Genomic DNA, 26664 nt, shown 5'->3' on the forward strand with positions numbered 1-26664 from the left:
ATAGAAAATTGTGTTAACCATTTCTGGCAACAGTAAACTGTTTACACAATGTATAATCTTTTAAATTTTTAATTATATTTCGGTTTAATCTCATGATGCAACAATATATTTAAAGATCGTGTTATTCATTCAAAGCAACAACGAACACATTGTATAGTTTCTGAGCGCTACCTTTTACTACAACTGGGCAGAACACCTGATTGGCTCTTCTTGTTGCCAGTCAAATCAGTCAACGATTTTTGTTTTCTATTGGCTGTTTTTGCGGTCAGTCACCAGTGAGGCGGGAACAGGAACATTCCTCCTGTCGCTCATGGAAAAAAGAGAAAGTTTCCAAGATGGCGGTACAGACCTGCCTGTTCGCTGGAAAACAATAGAAACAGTACAGAGGGAAGGAGTTAGCCTGTGCTGGCGAACGAATCTGCTTTGAGGCGCACACACTCGGGTTCGGCCAGGGGCAGGGATATCAGCGGCGTTGACTCGGAATAAATATAATTAAAGTATGTGTATTAATTTAAATGTTTCAGGCTAGCCACTTTGCTAGTCGAGCTCTCACTAGCCTTTCTACCCAAAACACTGCGCTATAGGCTAGCGGCTAACGGCTACAAGGAGGCGGAGGATCAGCTGTTCGCTGGACAGATGCTGTAGGAAGAGCGGACAGCTACACTCTCACAGTAAGTGAATTTAAACGTTAATTGAATGTCAAATATCAGGGAAAGTGCGTTCTTTAATGTATCACGCGAGAACACTGTTTATTTGAATAAACAAAGTGTTTGTCAGCTTAAGATTTGCTGCCAAGTCTGAGAAGCAGCCAAGTTGTTAGCCAGCTAGCTTCTGCACGCTAACCAAGCTAACTCCCGACACTGCAAAATAAAGTTTCAGACAAGTTGTAGAGCTGTTGTGTCGCTCCCACCGAGCAAAACATCATCGTTAACGTACAAACTGAGATGATAACTAAAGTTACTACCAGATGGTTCTTGAACAAGTTCTGGTTCTCGAACAAGCTCATTTTGTTTTTAGTGAATTTTCAACTATCTAACTTTGATTTTGAGTGGAGGAATGTGCTAACTTTCTAAGAGCTAAATGGGAGTTACTTTGATAGCAAGAAGGCAAACTGATTCATTGAGTGGAATGCAGTGTGAATGGTGTAAAAGCTTTGAGCAGAAAGTAGGCTTCTTTTAGAGTAAAGTCAGGCGTGATTTGACTTAAACTCGGGCGAAAAAAAATGTGGCTCCATTAACTCCGTGTTACACAGCCAGTTAAATGAGCTGATGTATAGAACAGGTTAATAGATAACACTATAAGAGTGTGAAATCAGGAGGCTGTATGGTGTTACACCCAAAAACCTTAATTTTCCTCTCCGGCAGTGAGTGCCGCGGTGACTGAAGGCCATTAGCGAAACAAAGGTCGCCTCCATGGAGCCAGCACAGGAGTCTTTGTAAAGGGCGAGGGGGGGTGTATAGACGCCCAGAGTGAAAAAGAGCCAAATTCAGCATTTTATGGACGAAACCTGAGCCGGGAGTTTACTGCAAGTCTTTATTGATGATGGCGGATTTTGTTACACCGCGACACAGCGTGGTGATGGAGAGGCTCCGCCGGAGGATCGAGCTCATCCGGCAGCATCACAACAGCTGCGAGAGCCGCTACGAGAACGCGATGCTGGAGCGGCTGGAGCCGGAGAGGCAGCAGACCCTCGCCCTGCATCAGCGCTGCTTGCAGACCAAAGCCAAGCGGGCCAGCAAGCACCGGCAGCCCCAGCCCAGCGGTGACCAGGCCGGCCAGAGAGCCCCGGGCGGCGGCGGAGGCGGCGCGGAGCACGGGGAGAGCGGAGGGACGGCGACGGAGCAGAGTCGGAACAGCACCCTGATCGCGGTGAGTTCTCACGTTATCCCGGGCTGCACAACACTAACACAGCACGAGATGGTGGGGCAGAAGAAACCGACCTCTATGACAGCTGGAGGCCTCAGTCTGAACAGAGTATTTGGCACGCGCGACTCAGGTTTTCTTAAGGTTTGTAAAAGTTGTGGCAACCACACACTGTGTAGCACCTGCTAAGAAAGGTGATTTGAGTCACGTGACTGCTCAAGGTGGTTTTAAACAAGTCCTGTTTTATTTAGATTTACTCATTCTGAAGTATAGAGGATAAAGATGCTCTGTGTATTAGCTTGTATATATTATCAGTTAAAAGTTTTGATTTACTAAGTAACTAATATTAAATGAATCGGTGTCCGAAGGATGGATGGATGGATGGATGCATGCATGGTTACTTTATTTATCCTAAAGGAAATTTGGGGACTCAGCAGTAATTAGAACAATAACTAAACAAAAAATAATAAAAATGGAACTGCAAGTTAGAAATAGACAAAAGATAAAGTGGAATAAAGTAACATACAGTAAGGTAAAAATAATTACACACACAAGCAGTGTAAAAGTGACATAAGCACTTAAATAAGTGACTCCTGTATACTGTCCATAGCACTACCTGTGGTGCTTTAGTGTCCCCTTCCCTCCACCCCTCCCCACTGTGCTGTTGAACAGTAAATTTACAGTAAAATTGTAAAAAGTTTTTAAAAGGACTTCAAAATTAAAATTTCTCAGTTAAGTTAAATTAATATTTTTAACAACGTTTTTACATGAACAAATATTTCATCCGTCAGATTGAAGTTGGTCTGATCAGCGACTCCAGCTGACATGTTTACATGGACAATGGTCTTTAACTCCCTTTACAGATTCTCTGTCAGCTACAAATCAAACATTGGTATTTTTATTGGCCAGCCATTTCTTAACTACTGCTGTGTGTTTTGGGTCATTGTCATGCTGAAATATCCAGTGCAGCCAAAGGTCAAGTTTCTCTGCAGATCAACATGATATTCATGTTGTTGTCTTTTTTTCATGGCGTCTTTTACTTTGATTAGGTTGCCTAAAAGCACCTCCAAAGCATCATGTTTCCACCTCAAGGCTTGACTGTGAGGATGGTGTTATCAGGGTTGAATGCTTCTCCTTTTTTATGTCACATGAAGGTTTTTGTGGATGGTACAGAACCTTGAATTTTTCCACAAACTGACAAGTTGCAGCAGGTATGAACAATTTCAGACATGCTGTTTTTCATAAATTGTAGGTTAAACATAGATTTTTTCTAATTGAAATCCACTGTGTTAGATATATTTTTGATGTTTCATTTGAAATATGTGTAAAATAATTTTAAATAACTCAGAGTTTGAGCTGTTTAGTTTTGAAGCAGTCTGATAACTAAAGATTTATTTTCATTTGGAAGTGTAAAGGTCCCCCCCCCCCCATAATTGTGGCTACTAACAATGAAATAGCTAGTGATATCGGGGTAAACAAAACATAATTAACCTTCTTCAACTTAGTTCTTTGATAATCGGTCTGCAGCATTTAACAGATGAGGTCAAAAAGTTTTAATACTAAATCAGATTATAGAGGCTGTTTTTGACTTTTGACCTCAGAGTTTTCAGGGTCTGAAAAGCGACGCTGAGACTGTTAGACAGTCAGATGTCAGCAGCAAACAAAGCTAAACAAACCTGCTTCAGCATTAGAGCGGAGCTGAGGGTCGGTGTCTGGAGCTGCTTGGAATCTGGCGTGTTTCTCAAGGACACTGGAGCAGCTCTTAGGGTTTGAACTGAGACATGTTTGTCGAAGCAAACACAGCCAGGCTGAGGTCATGTGACCACTCAACGTGCAGGGGAACGACACCTGAATGATATCATTGATCAGTAGATGAGTGTAAGTGATCGATCCCATATGGGCTGATTGCAGCTTCAGTTTCAGACCCGAATACTCTGACTGCTCCATCAGTTCACTCTCTACCCAAACAAACCTTTTCCAAAACATTCTGCAGAGCGAGTAGGAGGTGAACTGAGTTTTTCCAAAACAGTGACCTGAACTATTCCCCAGCTTTTCCACCATCATTCATTTTAATGTCCAGTACACAGCAGAGTTACTGTAATTTAAGATTTTATTAACCTTTCAGTTTTAAGGGTCAAAACAGCAACAAAGAAACGCAACAGAGGAAAACACACAGCTCACCTCCTCTAGGGCTATGCTCACACTGCAAGAAGTGGCAAATCCGACTTTTGTTTTGGTCATAAGTGAACCACATCTGTGTTTTTTTTTTTTTTTGGGGACAGTCTGAATAGAAAATAATCTATTATTTTCAAATCCAAAATGCTCTCAAGTCTGAATAAGATACATGTCCATAGCTACCTCACTCTGAACAATGTCGCATTTCATCCAACTTTTTCCCCACTGAAGTGAGACAGAGCTCATAAATCTGCTCCACTTATTACATCAGTATAATAAATTATCATTTTAGCTGCTCTGATTACACAACAGCTTCAAAATTCATACACACACGTTAATGTCTAGCATCCATTTTTACCTCCCTAAACACAGCATGCTGGGTGTGACATCGCACACATGCACATTACTTCATAGTCTTTGATTCTTCACACTACAGTCTTATAGTTCGCATTTAAATTACTGCGCGAACAACCACAAAAAAAAATGTAAATGAGCATTAAGGCCTGCCATGTAAATGTAGCCTAAGACAGATTCTCCAGACTAAGAGAAACATACGTAGACAATAACTTGGTCACATCCATACAGAGTTCAGATCTGTAGTAGGAAAAGGCAGAAATAACAGTGTGTTGCCTTTATTCAGGCAGTCTAGAAGAACCAGGTGTCGGTGTGTGTAAAACAACTGGTTTCAGAATCATCCCAGCAGATATAAGAATAAGAAAACCTTTATTAGCCCCTCAGTGGGGAAAATGCTTTGTTGCAAAAGTACAGGCGCAGTAAGGAGAAGCACAGAGGTTATATAAAAAAAGAACACACACACACACAATAAGTTATATGTACAGTATGACAGGGTGAGTATGTACAGTATATAACTGTAAAAAATGAGAAATTCTGCAGTTTTATGTACAACATGGGCTCATGTCAGATGTGATGCTTGCTACAGGTCTGAACATAGTTGGTACGGGGCGAGTTTACCGTGGTGTAGCATCTCATATTCTTTTCAGAAGAATTTGAAGACATCTGGGCATCGAGGTCATGAGTTTCATGGGTTTTGATGTTGTAATTTGGTGCCAGTCTTGCCTGATATAGGTTTTCAGCTGCTGAAGAGTATGTGGTTGTCTTTGAAGTATTTTCTGTGGAATGGTATGGTAAAGGGAAACACGATAAATTAGTTAATACATTAATTTGCCATCTGGAGATATATAAAAAATTTATTAAATAAAATTAAATTGACCCACGGGGTGGGTTATTTTATTTTTTATATTTAATAAAGTACATAATTACTGGTAAATAAGTTGGCAGACTGTTCATATCTAATAACGTCCAAATGTTTTGTTTTTTCAATAAAGAAAAAATAAACACAGAAAACCTTACACGTTAAAGACGTGTCTGCTCACACCCGAGAAACTTCATTATTGATCTCTAATGAGGTTCTGATGACTTCTGGATCCTTAAGTGGCTCTTAAGAAAAATCTGTGGTTCAAGACTATTTGGAAGTTTTCAAGCCCTTAAAGTTTTTGTGGAGACTGGGGAGTTACTGGGGTCCTACAGCCTCTGTGGAGTTGATGGTGTGTTCTCAGGAAGGCATCTGAGCAGTTTTCAGTCTTCAGTTTGGTTGTTAAAATTGAGATTATCCCTGATAATCTGTCCAGAGGAGTGTGATTTAGAATCTGTTGATGAGAAGATCAGAAGCTGGAGTGATTTTTTTTGGTCTCGTGTAACTGGTACCAGCAGAAGTTAACAGATGGGATCCGTGACGGGTGACTTGGTGTGACAGAAACCCCCACAGCTGACTCACCACTCTTCTTGTTGGTCCCATCGAACCTTACCATCGAGAAACGACTCGCTGTGGCCTGCCTGGTGGAGTAGAGCCCCTTTGATTGGCTCCTGGGAGCATGTTAACGATGAGACAAAATATTTTCATGAGATATCAAACTCAGGTCACCGAGTCATCATCTGATATTTAACACCTTTCTCTGCAATATTGACAACCTGTAGTAAATGTAAAAAAAAAGAAAAAGTAAAATCAGAGTTGAAATTCTGCTGTTTGCTTCTGTTTTCACCCAAGTTGCCTTCAGGACATGTGCATACCCGACTGAAGGTTAATCTTTGTGGAAACCAGCAAGTTAGAAGTTTATTAATCTAAAGGTTTAACCAGAACAAAACAGTCAAAGTTTGATCTTCTCATGGACTTAACATCACTGCAAATGTAGCAGCATGTTTTCGTTAGCTGAAGTCATTAAATGTGTGTGTGGCCTTTACATGAGAAGTCATGAAGCATTAAAAACAGGAATGTAAATGAGTCAAACATCTGAGCTGCTGCAGGAAAGCTTTTAACAGAGAAGTACCTGCATTAATCAGATAAAAACAACATTCTTGCCCGGCATTTGATCCACCAATTTATTGATTGATGATTTTCTTTGACCATGTTGTGGCAGAGCTAGAAAAATGCAGAATTACAGCTGCCTGTTGAGATACTGCCTTTGATGGACACAGTGACGGTAAGACAGAAAGACAAATTACACTGGCATGTGTGCAGATAGCTGATATTGGGCTGATGACATGCTCTGGTTCAAGAAGTGCTTGCAGTAGACAAAACAAAGAAAACAGCAGAAAACATGTCTGAAATTCCACCAGCGCAAAGTAAGAATTCAGAGCTAAAAACAGGCTGACATAAACACAGCGGATAGTTTGGATTTTTGTGGCTCAGCGAGAGCCAGAGATTCCAGGATGAGTCAGTGTGAAGGCTCATCTATCCGCCTGCTGGGCGTTGTGCTGGATATGAGCGCTGCACCCGGAGCAAAAACTCACCTTGGACAAATGAAAACCTCTTGATGAAATTCCCACCTGTCGCTGCGTCGTGTTGTTTCAGGAGCTGCTTCACAAACTGGGGCTGTGTGTGTTTTCCACAAGTGTGCTCAAGCATTGTCTGTCTGTTACTACAACTTGTGTTAACACTGTATCACTCGAATAGCCGTAATGTCGGGATCGAGCAGCAGACCCCTCCTCCTGTGATCTGTAACCATGGTAACCAGGAGGCGCTGAACAAGTATTTCAGGTTGAAAGAGCCCAGTGAGTCATTAAAGTTCCCTCTTTCTCTGTTTGTTGTTGTTTGTTCAGCGTACCCCCTCCCGCCCCCGAAGGCCACTACTGTGTATAATCCTGTCACCAGGTCACAAATTACTCCTTACACCTGGAAAATTGAATCATATTTTCACAGTTTTGTCAACAATTTGATGTTTATCTGAGTGAGAAATCATCAGGTGATGTCTTGGATGTTTCACCCAAATAGCTTCTTTCTCCACCCATGTGATGCCACACTGCTTCAGTAATGTTGACCGGGGCCTGTAGCTCTTTGATATAGATGTTATATTTTCTTTTAAACTGTGTTATCATCGCTGGTTTTCAGAGATGAAACTATAGAAATTGGAACAAATGTGTCTTTGTGTCAGGCTGCTGGTAACGCAGAGCCTAAATATCCAGTGTAAACTGGTTCACAACACTCGTTCATCTCTTGGGTTAGGAAGACTCATTCTGCCTGAACAGTTCACAGGTCAGATTTAAGAACTGGACTGAAAATGAGAGAAAAAGCAGAAAAACTGAAAAACCTTCAGAAAGCTGGTGAACTATTGATCAACTATTGACCATTTATGAAGATTTAACAAATGCCAGAGATGAAGACACAGGGACTGGATCAGGACTCAGGGTCAGAACTACAAATTAAAGTTTTACTTTCTCTTGTCGTTTGGGGCTATTAGAGATAAATAAAAGTATCTAAAGATTTTGAAAGAACTTTCTGCTCTTTAGATTCCAAGTTTGACCACATGGTGGCAGCACTTCCTCCTGAAAAAGTTCAATGAATTAATCTTCCTGCAGTTTTAAAAGAACCTTATGACTGAATCAACACATACAAATAGATTTTTTTGTAAGAAAATTGAGTAATATCTTTGATTAACTCCACTTCAATCCACTTCATCAGGTCCACCTGTTCAGGTTTCTAACACAAATATTTAATCAGCTGAACACAAGGCAGCAACTTAATACACTTAAATCATGCCTTGCCTATGTAGGTAGACATGGTGAGGAACACTTGCTGAAGTTCAATGGGAGCATCAGAGTGAAGAAGAAAAATAACTCAAGTGACTTTGAATGTGGTTTTTGGTCTGAGTATTTCAGAAACTGCTGATCTACTGGGATTTTCTGACACAACCATCTCTAGGGTTTACAGAGAATTGTCTGAAGAAGAGAAAATGTCCAGTGAGCAGCAGTTGTCTGGACCAGGACGTCTGGTTGATGTCAGAGGTCAGAGGAGGATGGACAGACTGGTTGGAGATGATAGACATGGGCTGAACGGTGTTATGGTGGTTATCACCGCAGTCTCACAGCAAGAAGGCAGCGTTGGGGTAGTTACTCTACAAAAGTAATTAGTTACTAGTTACTCATTACTTCTGCAAATTGTAGTGAAATTACTTTACTAGTTACTGCATTTGAAAAGTACTTCACTACTTATTACTTTACCATTTCTTAATTAACCGTGTAGACATGGAGAAACATCACAGTCGAATCATCGCTGCCTGTCTGCAGTGTTTACTGTATACTGTAAACAAAATGGCTTTAAAACCATAAGAACAACATCCCTGTCTGTGGGAAGAAATAGGAAAACTTGTCTCATAATGATTTTATCTAGTATTTTTCTAAACCTGGATGATTCAGTATTTGACAGGGGGAGCACGTCTCCTACAATGAACCCTGCAATTACCTTGTTAATTTCTGTCTTACCGACTGCTGCTCTCCAGGAAATGTTGAAAAAACTTAGCTTGTTTAGGCGGGTCGGCAGCTTGTTTAGGCGGGTCGGTAGCTTGTTTAGGTGGGTCGGCTGCTAAAGGACTCCTACCACTGACCGGTGAGCAGGATCTTTCATCACAAGTTTGGACTGAAACTGGACTGCACTGAAAATAATGTGAATATCGCCACTGACCAAAAGCCCCTGTCGCCATCTCCAGCTTAATTTTTCTTCTTCGTTGGCGCACAATCAGCTACATCACACAACTCGATCTCTATGGCAACGTGCCCAGGCAAGCACACAGACAGGCAGCAGCATGCGCGTACCACTTAAAACAAGTCAGGACTTTACACAAAGGCAAACACGACTTGAGTAACGCAGAAAAACTGGAGATTCTCATCATGGATGAAGCCAACAAACCTGCAGCAACTGTGTGATGCTGTCATGTCAATATAGAGCAAAACCTTTGAGGAAGGTTTCCCCCACCTTGTTGAACGTATGCTGCCAAGAAGGCAGTTCTGAATGAAAAAGGGGTCCAACCCGGTACTAGCAAGGTGGATCTGATTAAACTCGACAGCAAGAGTACAGAGGTTAAGTTCCACAGCCTGACCCTCTTTTCATCCTCTCCTTGCCATCCTTCCTGTCAAGAACCTTTAGGCCAGGTCATAAATCTCATCCCCATCTCATGAATTTCTTGAAGAACCCTCCAATGCGACGTGTTAGCAGCGATCATGTCTGAGGTTTCAGAGCTTCAGTTCAGTTTCCCCTCATTGGTGGAGAAGATAAACCTCTGTTTGCTCCTAATTTACCTCAAGTGAAATAAGTCGTGATGTCACTTCCTGTTTCCCATGTGTACTCGTAGTTTCAGTAACTCGTCTTTCATTTCGTGAATTTGTAGAAAAACAAAGTGTTTTCTTTCCACCTTCAGAGATGACTCAGCACCAAAGCAGAAACAGAAACCTTCATCGTTGAGTTACAAGGCCTGTGAAACAGCTCCTGGCTTCATCCTCCCACTGAACTCTGACATCTCGGTTCATTTCAGTCCATGTTAGATGACCAGTCCTGTCGAAGCGTGTACACTCTTGTGGGTTTATCTCCTGACCACAGAAGCACTGAAGGTTGAAACTCTTAGGGCCACTAAAATCTACTGGAAGAATCAAGAAGCTCAATGGATTTCAAATCTTTCAGTATGCATTTTTTATCTCTGATGCATCTTTTTTAACGCTTCATCTAACAGGAAGCAGAAGAAGCTGTATAAACACATCTCTCAGGTGGTTGTGATCTGCATGAGTTAGCTTTATCATCCTCTCAGCCTGGACTCAGCAGAGCAACACTGCGAGAAAAGTTTCACTTTGACTATTTTGTGTGTAACTTCTGCAGCACATTCGTAGCCTAAATATACAAATGTGAACAAAACAATGGCGATTAATTCATAATCACATTAAAATAACTTCAGTTAGCATCAACATAAAGCTTTTATAAAGCCAAAACTTGAACTCAGCTGGTCATCAATGATAAATACATCCAAAATTAAATATTTCCTGACTTTGTTTCACCTTTAAGCCTGATTGGAAAAATGAGACAAAATTAATGCCATTCATGGAGTCGTTGTTAGCATGATGCTATCCTCTGTCAGACAGCGAGGAAAGAAATTTCACATTGCTCCTCTGTTCTTGTGTATTTGGGTAAATGACAGACACAACAAATCTCTGAGGCCCGTAGACACAAAGATTATGAAGATGGACCTGATTTATTGTGGACACACTCTTCATTTACTTTGAGGATGTCTGTTTTGGCAGTCGTCCTGCTATTATGGACGGTGATAAAAGAGAAAATTATAACTCATTTAATGTGTTTGAGAAGTTTGTGTTTCCACCTGTATTCATGGATACCAAGCAACTATACTGATAGTTTTATGATTTTCCACCTATGGGTTGAGTCGACTGTTGAACTCAGTTTACTTCTATTAAAGCTCAAAAAAATGAAGCGCAGCCTGGACCAAAATAACTGAAGTCCATCCATTTTTCATACTCACCTATTCCAATTCAGGTTTGCATGGGGGCTGGAGCTTATTCCAGCAGTTACTAGACGAGAGGAGGGGACACCCTGGCCAGGTCACCAGCCCATCACAGGGCCAACACGGAGACAAACAACCAGTCAATCTCACTCCTACAGAGAATTTAGCATGACCAAATAACCTAATCTTTGAACTGTGGGAGGAAGTTGGAGTAATTAAAACAAACTCATATCATTTTCTGTTAAATCCAGATAATGACTCTTTTTGTCTGAATATTTGGAAACAACATTTCTGGATTTAACAACAATTCTTAAAACTATTCTAGCTCACTGCTGCCTACAAGCGCTATCACTTAAATTGTCAATAGTTTCTCAGGAACAGTAATGTGTAACTGTGGGGTGAATTGTGATGGATAGTTTATCCTTTAGGTGATCTGTGGAAGTTTTCCAGGCATTTATATCTCATCTAGGTTTACAATCCAGCTGCAAGATGTAGTGTTTATTCTGAGACTCTGTGTGGTCAGTCAACAATGAATCCTAACGTAATGATATTTAACATGTTTTCGTAATTAAAAAAGGGTCACAATCACTGCTGTGTTGCTAACAGGCCTCTATTTTAACACGGAAATGATGATGAGGCTACTTGTCAAATTTCCCACCAATCAGACTGCTTAGTTAATGTCAAATCAGCAGCAGCCAAAAATCAACAAGTGAGCAGAAAGTTCTATGTGTGTCTGCAAAGAATGAAAAATAATGGTACTCTATGGCTGGAATAAAGCTAGAAGATGTTTTTAATGCAGGATGGCACAAAAAACCAGCCTGCAGCTGTTTGGTTCATGTCTGCAGCTGGAAAACTTGCTCTGCACACGTTCAGAAAACTGTCACATCTATGTTACTCTGTTGACGTAAAACATAAGGAAGTCGATCTGATTAAAACATTTAGCAGAGCTTGCTGACTGTCTTTGACGTTTTCTCTGTTTTAGGTGCCTGTAAAGAATCTGGTTGAAAATACTTCTAAAAGCATCAAAGTCAGAATGTTTGTGAAAAATGAGATGATTGTTTTTTTTTTACTGTTTGTTGCTGCAGTTGCAGGAAACGGTGAAGAGGAAGCTGGAGAGCGCCAGTTCTCCACTGAGCAGAGATCAGGTTAACGGCTACAGCGATGGCTTCCCCCCCAACAAGAAGGCCTGTCTGGATAATGGCACGTCCAACGGCTCCCCGCTGGACTCCAAGCTGGGGATCAGCGACTCGCTCAACTCTAACGGGACCCACGGGCCGGCTGGCGAGCTGGTGGACGTCTGCAGCAGTGAGGTGGGGTCAGACTTCCATCGGAAAGAGATGAAGCAGGAGCCGGAGGACATCCTGCCCATCATGCCCCCGTCGGGAGGAGGAAACAACAGCCTGTTCCCCGACCTGAACCTGAACGAGCAGGAGTGGAAGGAGCTGATGGAGGAGCTGAACTGCTCCGTCGCCATCGAGGACATCCAGGACATCCTCAGTGAAGGATTTGAGGACCGCAAAGACCTTCTGGAGCTGGTACCGACTCCAGGTGGAGGGGGGGGCGGCGGGAGGAGTGGGTGGAGGAGGCCAGTCGTCCCAGGGACTGCTTCCTCCGGATCTGGCCACGGTGAAGACCGAGTTTTCCCCAGCCTCCGCGGTCTTCGAGCAGGACTCTCACACCAGCACCGCGTCAACTGGACCACATCCCCACCCCACCAGCTCCCCCGTTGCCTCCTCCTCCGCCCCCTCCCCAGCTCTCCTTCCATCCCAGCCAGCTCCTCACCAGAGGCAGCTCCAGCCTCCACCCAACCACCTTCTGCCTCCGGGGCCCCCAGGTCCCAAAGACCTGTCCCCTGCCCAGCAGCTTCAGCAGCTGGCAGCCCAGCAGCAGCGAGTCCAGAAACTCAGAGTTCAGAAGCCGCAGCAGCCACCTGCCAGGGGCCCCCACAATCACCCCTCACCGTGGCCCCAGATGGCCAACACCTCTCAGAGTCAGCTGGGGGGCCCGTTTGGTATGGACAAGTCCACGTCCCCCTCCCTTTACCCACAGGACTTTAACCCGAACACCCAGAAGCAACTATTGATGTCCACCCAACCCAACAAGAGCTCTCCAAAAGCGGGGGCCAGCAACTACATGCAGGGGCCCGCCGGACACTCCAACATGCTTAGTCATCTGCCAGCAGCGGTGACCCAGACCCCGGCATCGATGTTGAACTACAACAACACCAAACCTCTGTCACACTTCGAGGTGGGGCCCGGACCCCCACCACGGCCCCCCAACACACAGAACCAGAACAAGGTTGCCCTGCTGTCCCTTCTCCGCCAGCAGCAGCAGCAGAAGAGCAGCATGAACTTCAGGCAGCACATACCACACACACAGGTAAAAACACACACACACACACGTCATTGTGAAAGCAGAACAAACTAGAAGATTTCAGCTTCATTCACAATAAACCAAACACACTTTTTACTTTTAAGCTGAATCTGGATTTAATGCTTATCTTTATTTTTATTTCACTGAAATCTTCCAAACTCCTCATGAGCTCAGATCCTAAACAGTTTGCAGCTTCCGTGTTTTTATGTTGAAGGCATGTAACTCAAAGTCAAAGACAGAAAAATTTAATATATCATTAAAACGGTTTCTATTGGTGTCTAATCAATTAAGTAAAATAACGATTGATTTGGTTCTCTTTGAATGAGCCATCTATATCTTGCTCTGGGTTCACATACATGACAGCTGCCGTATTTGTGCCTGTTTTTACTCCAGCGTCTCTGAATTGATTATTTTTTCATGACTATTTAGGGCTGGGCAATATGGCAAAAAAAAAAAAAAAAATGTATTTTCCATATTGTCCAAACTCAGTTTTTAAAATTATTTTTTAATACTGCCAGTTTTAAAGCATCTGTACTGAAAACTAAAGAAACTAGAGGTTAGTTAAACATTTTATAAACATACAAATAAATAACTAATCAGACTCTTCATAAATAATAAAGGATAATAGCAGAATGTTTTTGGTAGTAACATATATTTGACCGTGCCACTGTGCACTAATATATATTCATAGATATATATGTGCGTGCCCTTGACTTGGGAAGGCAACCGTCCGAAAAAGGGCTCCCCCAAAAGCCCCGGTGTAATGTGGATTAAGCAAAACTTTTGCTCTTCTATGAATGCTGCTCGCACAGCGCAGTGACTGCAAACAGTGATGCCACCGACTGCTGTTTTGGTTGTGTGGCTGCACCGCTAGTAGCGGCTAAACTGCTCGGTCTGTTTTGTGCCAACCTGGCAGGCGCTGCGGACTGTGCTTGCTTTTTCAAGCTTTCCGTATAACCACTTGCATCGTATTCCTTTAAAAGATTAAATAATTTGTTGCTGGTTTTTGAAGGCGCTAATTGCTAGGGCCTGATTGATATGGATTTTTTGAGGCTGATGCTAATTCCAATATTTAGCAGAAAAAAAAATCCAAGTACCAATTAATCGGACGATTTAAAAAAAATAAACTATATATATATATATATATATATATATATATATATATATATATATATATATATATATAAAATGAATAAAATTGCTCAATCATGTATTCATGAACTCTGTAGCTGTTACAGGTTTACAGCATTGTAGTGGGAATATGACACATATTACCGTGACACATAAAGAGTAAATTATTTAAACTTCAGATATCAGGAAAACGCGATAACACTGTTGAAAGTTGCGGTGACGATATGATCTGTGACAAATAAAATAAATGAAGCTGCTGCTTTGATTTCTCATACGGAGCTCCACTGGCCAATCACATGAACCCCAGTGCTTACAAAGAAATGTTAACGTTTTTAAATGTGCCACAAAATTGTCTTTAGTTTATTGGCTGCTAATTGATTATTTATAGTCCATGTCTGCAGCAGAGGGAATGATAATTTTCTCTGCTATCGTGTGAGACGTTTTAAACCAGGAAACTGCATACTACTTCAGGTCAGTTGAGCTTTCGATGAGATGAGCGCTGCTTTAGTACAACAACTCTATTTATGACAGTTGAGTCATTTATTTCTAAAGTAATCAACATTATTTTTATCCATGGTGTTGAAAACTTTATCTCAACATTTCCAGTATCTGGCTGTTTGGTCCATGTCCGGCCTTTTAAAACCAAAATATGCTCAGACAACAGATATGTATTCATGTTCAACTTCAGTGTCTCCTACAGCTTCACTTACTGAACTTTCTCCATCCATTTTCACTGATTAGCATCTCCAATAACACGGACGCTCTGCTGCATGTTTGCAGTAGAAAAGGTCCCCCTCAAACAGTCTCTCTGCACCATGTTCCCAATGTTTTTGGGAAGTTTAAACTCACAAATTTAGATCAGAACAAAGTTAAAAAAGCAGTTTTCAACACAGCTCTACAACACTGTAAATATTGAATTCAGCATGATCATGCATAAAAAGACCATTCCCACCAACCCTAGAAGATCAAGTTTATTTTATTTTCTATAATTTCTCAATATCTGATGTTAAAATATTATTTAATTATTTAGGTTATTTTAATATTGGCACCAGCTCACAACAGAAGTAATCTAAGGTCCCCTTTCCTCTATAACAGGTTTAATTTTTTTCCTTTTATTTAAAAACTAAATAGACTGGTTTACTGTAATTACATCATGTCTGTACATGCCATGCAGGTGAGCTACACTCCCACCAGCAGAGAGAGTGCACATTGTTGCATCAAACACCTGTAAAACAAGACAAAAATATCTGGTTTAAGATCTTCTCTTATTTAATAATAAGAGCAGCTGGAGGAGGAGAAGCGGGTGGAGGGGTTTCCTGCTCCGGTGTACTAAGAACTTCATGTCTACCAGGAAACATGCACAGCTGAACAATTAGTCACCTCATCATTGTCATCAATTCTGAGGCATATTACTGCTTAAAATGGACGTCTTGCATTCAGCTTCCATCTCTTAACGATTGTAAACTAGCTTGCTAGCTAGCTAGCTGCACACACCTTGCTTCTTTCCTGAAACAACAACACGCATGTGTACAGGAGAGTTTTCTAGGTGGGTGGGGGAGTGAGCTACAAAGAAAATCATGTTGGATGCTTTAAACGCTGCCGTGTCAATTTGTACTTGATGTTCATAATATAGACATTTTATATAGATCACTTCAAACTTCTAGGGGTACGTTGAGTATATCCGATATATTGCCCAGCTCTACCCGCAATCCAAACTGTGCCACAAAGTAGAAGAAAATCCACTAAATGTGATATATGAAGCAGGTAAAATGTGGAAAATGAATTTCGGGTGAAGGTGAGGTGAAGTCAGGTTGCAGCTTCAGAATGGCCTGGCCCAGCAGCTCTGAGTGTGAGCAGCTGGTTGCTAAGGCTCAGTCGGGGTGGAGGGAGGCCATGACAAAGCAGCCTTTCATATTCTCTGTGTCTATTTAAATATAGCTGCTCACGCTTGTGTTTTTCCTCTGAGCAGGCAGGACACCCTGTTCCTGCAGCGTTTCACACTTTATTATCACCACCGCTGATCAGCAAAATTGGTCCTGAAACTTACATTTCTGTCCTTGATGGTGGACTTGGTCACAACCAATGGAATACCCCCACCATGTAAAACTGGGAAATGACCTCATGATGCGCCACCATAATAACAAATGATCACCCGGTCACTTAATCCTTAAATTTAACTTCTAATTTCAGTTTTTATATTAAGATTACCGATCTTGATCCAACTTAATGTCTTTACTGAAACATGATAGTTGGTCTAAATTCAGTATCTGAGTCAGAACCAGAGTCGGTCCAGTTCTAAGAACCAGAGTCGGTCCAGTTCTAAGAACCAGAGTCGATCCAGTTCTAAGAACCAGAGTTGGTCCAGTTCTGAGGATCTTAAAGTGAATATTTGGGCTGAGCAGCTTTATTCTTCTTTGGTCTGATCCCTCTTAGAGAAGCTTTCTGACATTTTTTTAAGAAGTCTTCAAGAATAGTTTTTTTGTTCTGTTCTCTGTCTGGATGATCCCACACAGCTTCAATAATTTGGAGGTCTGGGCTCTAGGGGGAGGACTCATCCTCCATCAGACCTGTTGCCACTGATTTACTGTCCAGTTCTTGTGTCATGTGGTATAACTACCTATTTTTATTTTTGATGAAGCTACAGCAGTAGATGGATCAGCTGATGGTCCAGATGCATTTTTTAGGTCATGGTTTAGGTCTTTGCTGGATTTCTTCCTATTTCTACATCGTGCTGAGATATGCTGAGTCACCTTGTTGCTGCTAAGATCCTGTTTTTGGACAATTGAGAACTTTTGTGTAAGACCCCTTTAAAAGATCACAACGTCTGGCTGCTCGGAAGAAAAATATCATATAATTTACTATCTAAACCAGTGGTTTCCAACCTGGTGTCAGTTTGTACCCCTATTGGGGGGGGGGGGTAGTTGCATGAAGGGAGTCGTCAGGAAGAATAGTTTGGGAACCACTGTTCCGTAATGTAGGAGAAGCCATTAAGTTCCTTTATGATGCATTTGGGTCAACTTGAAAATTCCCACATTTAAAAACTTTTTTCATACGAAAGGTCTGTAGCAGCACAGTCACGCTGCCTGATAACCGCTTTCAGCAACTTTTAAACCTCTGAAGAGTCCATCCTTCAGGAAAGATGGTGTGATTTCTGAATTGTTTCATTTCTCTCTCCAAAAGGACCAGAACACCTACCCCGCTCCACCACAGGGTCCAGGCCCTGCCGCTGCCATGACATCTGGGCCTGGAAACAATCCCATGGCAGCCCAGTCGGGGGCGAATGTCATGGCAGGTAACCACGGCAATGCTGCGTATCTGAGCAACCAGGCAGCGGTGGCAGCAGCAGCACTGAAACAGCAGCAGATCCTGGAGCAGCAGAAGAAGCAGCAGCAGCAGTACATGCAGAGGCAGCAGATCATGGCTGAACAGGTACGATTCACCTGAGATTCCAATTTCTGTCCTCAGGTAGAGGAAACGGATCAGATGAGTTAAACTGAAACTTTAATCAGCAGTTTGATCAGTTTCCAATCGTCATGCAAGCACAGTACTCCTCTCAGGCACCAGAGGGAGCCGTTGGCTCATAGAAAACACAACTTCCAAGTTATTTGTCACATGCACATACAAGATGGCAGTGAAATGCAGTCATACATGCATCCGAGGCTGTGCACACCCATTTAACACCAGTAAAAACAACACAGGAAAAACTAAAAAGACATAATAAATATAAATATAATACTTTGTGAGGATATTGATGTTTCAGTATGAGTCAGATGTTCTCATCATCATCCATCGTTACCTGCTGATTACCAAGTCGGTGTTGAGCTGAAATGTGTTCACCTGTATGATCTGAGTCTAAATAATGACTTCCAGAAGCATTCAGCTTTCTGTTCAGCTTAAATCAAATAATTAAATACACAAATTACACGTTACATAACGTGATCTGTCGTCGTCATAACGGGTGGTTTTCTTACACCGTGGTCAGTAAATAAGCCGTCTGACCAAGGCAGAAATTTCATGTATCAAAACCAAAACATTATTTTGACCCTCGTCTTAAACGACAGTCCCAAATGAATTCAGACAGCGAGATGTGGAATCAGACGTTGATTTTATTCATAAAAAAGAAATTTAATCCAGACATGAAACTCAACGGTAACACAGTTACTGTTTAACACACAGTTAAACACAAGTTTAAATATGAAAATCATAAAATGATGAAGCAAATAAGATCAATGTACAATTTCAACATAATCATGTTTGCTGCTGTCAGCAGAAATACATTTCTGTTTGTAGACATTAAATCAGGATAAAGTGTAACCTTACTCCTATTTAGAGTCTCAGACCAAATATTTGTACTACTTAGTTATAATAACCAAGGTAGGACAGTCTGACTTCATCGTAGTTACTCATTTAGCAGATGTGACAGGTTGGTGGTTTAGTCACCAGTCTGTCAGAGTGTCCTCATGCATCTTCCTGAACCCCAAATAACCCCTAAAGCTGGGCTCACACCAAACGATTTTCACGGTCGCAGACTAAAAACGGAAATCTTTAGGAAATCTTAGGAGTTTTACTGGAGTCACGAAACATTATCAACAACCAATAGATGAGCTCTGACTAAAGCAGAAACAGGAATCCTGACTGTCAGACCACCGGCATGAACGGACGGGGGAAAAAAAAAGATGAACAAGACGCGGTGATGAAACGTCGGCGGTGGACCATACAGAAAGAGGAGGGGACGGTTATTAAGAAGTAGACGTCTGTATGTATGTGTTACAGTATAATGATCTAACAAATGAGAGAAGAATAGAAAACTCATTCATCCCTCCAGATCCTGATGAGTCGGTGTAACACCTGGTGGAGATGCAAAGCCACACTTAATAATAATGTGTAATTCCCTCCTCAAGGGAAACTCTTCCTTTGCTGTAGGCAGATCAGCCGTGTTTGATATCAGCTGTCCAACATATCACAAAAAATGCTAAAATAATCTAGTTGTAGTCTTGTAAATAGTGACCCCAAAAGATTCAGTCTTTGTCAAATCTCAGTCTGATACTTAAAACTCTAAACGTTTGTCTTTAGATGTGAGCTGTTAGCTTTCTAGAGTCTTTGCAAATCTTTTAAAAGTCTTCTGGTGTAAGCCCAGCATTGATCAGAAGTTTCCCATGAATGTAATGACAGAAAATATAATCACTGAAATCAAGGTATTCTGCGCTTCTTCCAACAAAGGCAAAAAGCAGGTGACTCACAGCTGAAGGACTTAAAATTTGCAAAAAAAAGCAGAAATGTTGATGGATTTACAGCTTTACTGTGCAAATGTTAGTCCTCCAAAGTTTGCACAATAAAGCTGTAAATCTGTCGGTGAGCTCCAGCAATTTCTGCTTTTTTTACAAGAAGATATAATGAGATTGTCTAAAACCTTCTCAGATGCTGAGCCCACAAGACCGGGTCCAGGTTCACGTGTCCAGGTGGACTTCTTCATCCAGTCTGCTGCTGGTGTTTGTCCTCATCCAAGAAATGTGAAACATGATCAGTCATCTTGTGCGTGTGTGTTTGTGTGCAGGAGAAACAGCGCCAGCAGGACCAGCAGCTGCAACGACATCTGACCCGGCCTCCCCCGCAGTACCAGGACCAGCCAGGACCACCAGCCAATCAGAACCCGTTTCCACAGCAACCAGTCAGTCAGTTTCCAGGTGGGACCACAGGAGGCATTCTCACACACATACACACACACACCAGACCTGACGCTTGTACAACGAAGCTGGATTTTCTCTGATCCAGGTAGCTTCAGGATTAAACCTGGGTTTTCTGTACAGTGAAGCTTGTTCACTTCTTACGGGGGTCAATCACCATGGTAACTTGAGCGGATAAGAGATCAATAAGTTTCAAAACACCTCCTCCTGACCAGTCAGTTCTCTTGGAAAATGTCCTGCCCATTTTTAGAAGATCCTGTCGACAGTGATGAGCGGATCATGTTGGGGTGCTTAGGAGAGGAAGGGTTTTTAGGGATAGTTGTATCCATTTGATATAAAGACAAAGTCTTGTCACTGACTGCTTTAAAGTATGTCTTTGTTCTTGAATTGTCCTAAGACCGTTCATCTCCATTAGTGTTGTATATGAAATAGGGCTGCAACTAATGACTATTCTGATGGTCGATTAGTCACGACTATCAAAACGACTAGTCGACCAATCGGATTATGTATCTCATGAATATTATATATGGATCTTATTTCACTTTCAGCTTTGAAATCTTGCATGAGGTTGTTAAGTAAGTCCGACGTGCCTCCTCTTTAAATGTTCGCGCATTACAGACGTACTTCCGTGGTACACAAGGTCCGCTTTACAAATCTCACATGTATTTAATTTATTTTGTAAGTTTAACGTGAAGTTATCCCAGACTTTTAACGTTCTCCGCCGCGGGTTTCCTCCCTGGTCCTCCACCATATTTTTCCCCTGGCGGACTTTATGGCGCATGTGCAACTTTCAGCAGAGATAGGATTAGAAGACGATGTCTCACTCTGTTTTTTTTTTTTTTGTTTGTTTGTTTTTGTTTTTTTTTTTTGTTTTGTCTTTTTTTGCCGACAATAGTCGACGGCTAAATTCGTTGTTGACTATTTTTATTGCCGACTATTGTCGACAACGTCGACTAATCGTTGCAGCCCTCATATGAAATGATGAGGTTAATAATAATGGTCACACATGGCAGAACGGCAGAACCATGAGTTTATGAAAAACACCTATACTTGTGCCAGGAATTATTATTCTAACACAAAATGGGGTGCTGAGTCTCAAAAAACTGAATGGAAAATATAAAGGAAGGGCACTGAGGAAGAACTGAGTGATCTGAGTGCTTTCCGTTTATATTGTCCACATGAATTAATATCGTATAATCTCATGAATTTACACATTAAAAGTCGGTAATTTTCTGCCAACATTCCCTCATGGCTGTTGATGTGGCAGCAGTGTTGCTTTTCACCTAAATGATGTGTTTAAATTCTTTATAATCTGAAGAATAATTGTCTGCTCCTTCATAGTGAAGTAGCTGCTCTGCAGGGTTTCTTCAGGCCTGCGATTGGTCAGATGCTGCAAACTCCACCTCTTTTATGCAAGCATGCACTGATCAAGATGGAAAACTCTAGGTTAAATTGCCAGGTTGATAACCAGCTTCATCGTACTGCTGAATACTCAGATGTGGAGCTGCAGCCTAACCAGGCAGGTCCGACCTGCTCTGTCCTGGAAGTATTACTCTGAGACCAGATCAGGTTAACGAGATGCAAGTTTACAACCGAGATTTCTACGTGATTGACTTTGGAAACGTAGATATCGCACACTCGTGAGAATTACATTTTAATCTTTTAAAAATGTAGGAATAAAATTGATTTCTTTAAAAAAAATTCTAAACAATTGGTCTAAAATGTAGAATATATATTTATTTTTTTAGTTTATTTTCTAAAAGATTCTTCGTAAAGGGACATTGTGTAACATTCTCTGTTGTTTACTGGCCGGAATCGATGTATATGTGTATGTATTTGTATATGTGTGTTATCATTTGTGTATTATGAACCCCGCTAATAATCTGACACATTCTCGTAAGTGAAGTATTTTAGATTTGTTTATACATGTTGGGTAAGCTGGAAGAGCGGCGCCATGACAGTCTGCTATATTGAAACTAGAACCTCTGGCAAAGGACAAATAGCACCAACTACGAGTTTTCCCTGCCAGCCAGCGTACAGTAAGATGCAGAACGAGAGCGGCTTACAACCCCTTCAAGTTGGAAAATGTGTTAAATTGTTGTTCACAAAAAATGCAGGACCATGCATATGCAGCAGCAGCACGGGAGCTATTTTACCATCACCAAAAAAGCAAAAGATGGAACTTAAAAGGCCAGGTGATACAAAAAGGAAAACCATGGGGCTAGCCTTCCCCAGGTAGAAGGATCTCAAGAAGCAGAAAGATTTAAAAGGGAAGCTGATGTTGCAGCTTTCTCCTCGACTAGTAAGTCAGCGGTACTGGCTAAATTAGCCTAAAGCTAATTTATTTCATTGGGTTTTATTAGATAGTGTTGCTTGTTACCATGGTTACCATGGGCAGCATAACAGTAGATCCTGCTAAAATACACCGGGCTCGTTGGTACAGAAGTGTATGTTTATCTGGTTACAGCCGCTTTCACAGTCACGGTAAATGCTGGCTTTCAGTGGCGGTGAGGCTGGACTAAAAGCCGGTGGGAAGGCTTTATAAGCTGCTTTTACTGGGACAAGCTGGTGCTGTGTAGAGGTCGGTTTCTTCGTCGAGATCCGTTCCCCCTGTGAGAACTTCCTTCTAAAGACAGAGGAAACATATCTGACCCTGAATTTCCATCCACCAGATGTTTCCCCCTGACCAGTTATGATCCAGAGGGAACTTCTTCCTGAGTGAACTCTGTTAACTATGGGATGGCATGCTTTCATCTGTGTTGTCAAAGCTTTTTGACACACCGCAGCTACTGTAGTTGCAATACATGTTTTAGAAAGTGAAACACTAGAGTGTGCTAAATGTTAGAATGCCATACACGATTCCAACGTTAGAGGAAATTCTTACACATTGTCCCTTAAAATTAAAATTTTTATTTATTTTTAATGTGTTTTTTATGAAGAATTTTTTATTCTATTTTAGATTTATTTTCTAAAAGGTTTTTTCATAAGTGTGAGTACAGAATTATTTTATTTTAAATTTATTTTCTTACTGAGAACTTAAGAATCAGACATGTTTGTGAATATTATGATGCGTTGACCTGGGAACTCTCATCTGTTAGCGTAACCAGTACCAGTGTAACTGTAATGAACTGGAACCAGAACCTAAATCCAGTTGATCCATCACAATCTGTGGCCATGTCACAGCGGAGATGATCTTCAGGACCTAGTGTGGTAAAGAATGAAAGGCCTGTGGTGTTTGGCAGGTCACATGATCAGGGTGAAATCTAGTCTGTGGGGGAATGTTGCAGCTCCACAGTAACTGTTTCTCCTTGTGGATTTTTAAAGCTGAGATACAGCAGGTCCTGGTTTCCTCAGAACTTGTGATTTTCAGGACAAACAGGCTCTGGATGTGTAAATATGCTCGTAGCTGATTTGACTGGGAAATGAAAGGCGATGTTTGCACCAGATCAGCCGCCTGAAACTTCCTCTGATGTCGAGTTTATAACAAACTTGCATCTGTGTTTAATCAGAAACCATCAAGTGTTAAAAGAATCAGTTACAACTCTGTTTACAGAGCGCGCAGTGACAGCGGAGACATTTCACCCAGAAACGTGAATGTTTAATCTACACGAAGCAGAGAGCCGACGCTGTTTGACTTTTAGTTCCTGTGATTTTGATGACATCAAAATCATTTGACATCAGAGCTAGAAACTGTTTTAAAAAAAAATTATTTTAATTTATTTAAATTTAAATAAATTTAAATGGTTTAACCCTTAAAAATCTGCCAGAACACCAGTTTACACCAGCACTATCACTTACAGTATATTGTCAATAATTTCTCAGGAACAGTAATGTGTAACTCTGGGGTGAGTTGTGATGGATAGTTTACCCTTTGGGTGATCTATGGCAATTTTCCAGACATTTCTATCCCATCCAGGAAGTTTACAATCCAGCTACAAAATGTAGTGTTTATTCAGAGATGTTATATAGTAAATCTTCAATGAATAATCCATGAAAACACCATTATTTATCACATTTTTATAACAAAAAAGATCACTTATGTTAAGAGACCTCTATTTGAAATGATCAGCAAGCGGGCAGCTAAGTTGTGAATTGTTTTTGTGAAGATATTGTGTAAATAGTAGCATAAATAACAGTAAATAGCAAAAAAAAAAAAAACAGCTGGAGAAAAAAGTAGAAACATGGAAATAGTTTCTGTTGTGTGTTTGTGTCAATGCCAATATTTTTTCTCCTGAAAGCCAAGACTTGAGATAATGGTGTGCAGATGAGAAAAGGTTTGGTCACTGTTGATCTGTGTGTTATTTCTATAAAGTTCTGTTAGTAATAAATTCTGTTTTCTTGTTCTGGTCGGCCTTTTTGCTGCTATATCTATTGATACTTTCATTTTACATCATTTTAGCCTCAGAATCTGACAGCTGAGGCTGGAAACATGTCTGCATGCTGACTGGGACTAAAAGGGTTCAGCTTCTGCATGCAGTTTTACTAAAAAAAGAAAAAGAAAAGAAAAAAACATAACAGTTGGACGAAAAATTTCTTGGAGTTTTAAAGGGTTAATATTTGGTGATTGTTAGATTCAGCTGTCATCAACTTTTAGTAAATTCTTTTGAACTGAAACGGGAAGTTCTGTCGTCTAACTGCTGCTCGTTTCTCCTCAGCTTCCTCTCAGCCAATGGGCAGTGTCGGCTCCATGGGAGGCCCCGCCCCCGGGTCCCGCATGTTCCCTCAGAACCAAGGCATGATGGGTATGAATATGGGTCAAGGCAGCGGGCCAGGAGGAGGTGTGGCTCCGCCCCCTACGGTGAGTCAGCCTGACATCAGTCTGCCATCCTGTGGAGGGGGCGCGGCTGGCGTGGACGTCCTCTACAACAACATGAACCTTCACCCCAACCACCCCAACCACCCACCCCAGCAGGGGGGCCTGCAGCGCCAGCCTCTGGGCTCCATGAGCGCCACCTACAGGCAGAACCTGCTGGCACAGCAGCAGCAGCACCTGAAGCCGCAGCCCAACGCAGCCATGTTGAAACAGCAGCAGTTGGTGGCTGTCACTCGCATGCCGGGCGCCATGCAGAGCAGCATGGCAGGTGGCCTGTCTGGGCCTATGCAGGGCGCCCAGAACCCGGCCTGGCAGCAGCAGCTCGCCAACCAGCCGCCATCCAGTAACGCCTTTAACAACCCCCCCAATGCCTTCCACATGCAGCAGCAGCAGCCACGCATCCCCAAGATGCCCTCGGGCTCCACCCCCTTTGGTGCCAACCCCGGCGGGCGCCCCATGACCGGTCTAAGTCCTGGGCAGCAGATAATGCAGACAAACATGGCCGCCACCCAACAGAGGGTGCCTCCAAACCCACAGAGCCTGGGCCAAACGATGGCCAATCAGCAGCAGACTCAGCAGCAGCAGGCCAATCAGAACCAGGCTGTTCTCCCTGACATGGCAGCGTTTGGACAGGGCAACAGTCGCCAGGGAATGCAGTGTAACCAAGGATACCAGGTGAGCAGGACTGCCAGCCAGCAGCAACAGGTGTCGTTCGGATACAACGTGGCGGCGGGGAGCTTTGCCGCCGAGAGTGAGCTAGTGGACTCGCTGCTGAAGGGGCAGAGCACCCAGGAGTGGATGGCCGACCTGGACGAGCTGCTCGCCAGCCACCAGTAGATCCACACACCTGTCCTCACCTGCTGAGTGAGCCGCTGACCACTTCCTGCTGCGTCTGATGTGTTGAAGTCACCACGTTAACGTCGTTGCTGAGGCGCCATCTGACTGTCGGCCCGTTTACATCCTGAAGGTTTGTTTACATCTGTAAACAAGCTGCTTCCTGATTCGCTGGGCCTGACAGTCACCTGTCAGGAGCAGAAAACGTGCTGAGAGGCCAGACCCTGGGTGAGCTGACTGGTTGTAAACAAAACCAGTTCAGTCAAGAAGAGTGAAGTCAACAAACATTTAAAAACATGCTGATGTAGGAGCGATTTGCTCTCCTGGTGGAAAGCTACTGAAAACTAAAGAGACAAATCGTTTAAATTTAACCTCAAACAGCTGATAATCGGAAAAATTAAAGGATTATTTTTACCTTTATGACAAACATGAATTTCTAGTGAAATAATCAGTTTTTTTTGACATGTGGTTTGACTAAACCAGCTGAAATCAGACGATGGATCAGGTGTGAAATTTAGTTTCCCTGAAGCTTCACAGTCGGACGTTTTCAGTGTGTTTTTCCACCAGGAGTGTAAATCTGATAGAAATGACGTGTCTGCATGTGTGTCTGGGTGTGTGCGTGCGTGCGTGCATGTGTGAGTGAATAATCTAACACACTGCAGTGTTTATGGATGGAGTCGCACTAAGACTACTACTGAACCTATGGCTCAGTGCTAAACCACTGTACTCGCCCCACAGCGCCACCTGGAGGCCGGCAGCGCCGCTCTGACCGTCGCAGCTCTGTGAAATGCGCCTGAACTGAACAACTGAGCGTCCACTGGAAACAGACATGTAAAGGGGGCGGAGCCTATTTAAAATGGAGCACAGCTCAGTGTTGAGTTCAGGAGCAGGTCTCTTATCTGCTGCTCTGCACTTCATTTTCATACGTAGGGAAATTTATGGAAACACTGCAAACATTTTAACATCCACAACAGTTAGTTTTGTTTATGGAAAT

At 42.2% G+C, this 26664-nt stretch overlaps 1 protein-coding gene and 1 long non-coding RNA gene across 2 annotated transcripts; one reads left to right on the forward strand and one right to left on the reverse strand.

The window, feature by feature from the left end:
* The first annotated feature begins 319 nt into the window (after positions 1 to 319).
* On the forward strand, positions 320 to 26059 carry maml1 (mastermind-like transcriptional coactivator 1). Its single transcript, XM_041989902.1, is given in 7 exon segments — positions 320 to 671; positions 1365 to 1869; positions 11921 to 12411; positions 12413 to 13214; positions 17520 to 17768; positions 19894 to 20023; positions 24679 to 26059. Coding segments are annotated over 6 exon segments (2997 nt in total). The 5' UTR covers positions 320 to 671; positions 1365 to 1539; the 3' UTR covers positions 25674 to 26059.
* Positions 4800 to 6963, reverse strand: LOC121642885. The gene is made up of 4 exons (XR_006011005.1): positions 6847 to 6963; positions 5834 to 6027; positions 5410 to 5705; positions 4800 to 5168 (listed from the first exon to the last, which is right to left on the reverse strand). It is a non-coding gene; the product is annotated as an uncharacterized LOC121642885 (long non-coding RNA).
* Positions 26060 to 26664: the final 605 nt, after the last annotated feature.

This window comes from Melanotaenia boesemani, chromosome 7 (genome assembly GCF_017639745.1).
Source record: "Melanotaenia boesemani isolate fMelBoe1 chromosome 7, fMelBoe1.pri, whole genome shotgun sequence".
Classification (NCBI taxonomy): Eukaryota; Metazoa; Chordata; class Actinopteri; order Atheriniformes; family Melanotaeniidae; genus Melanotaenia; species Melanotaenia boesemani.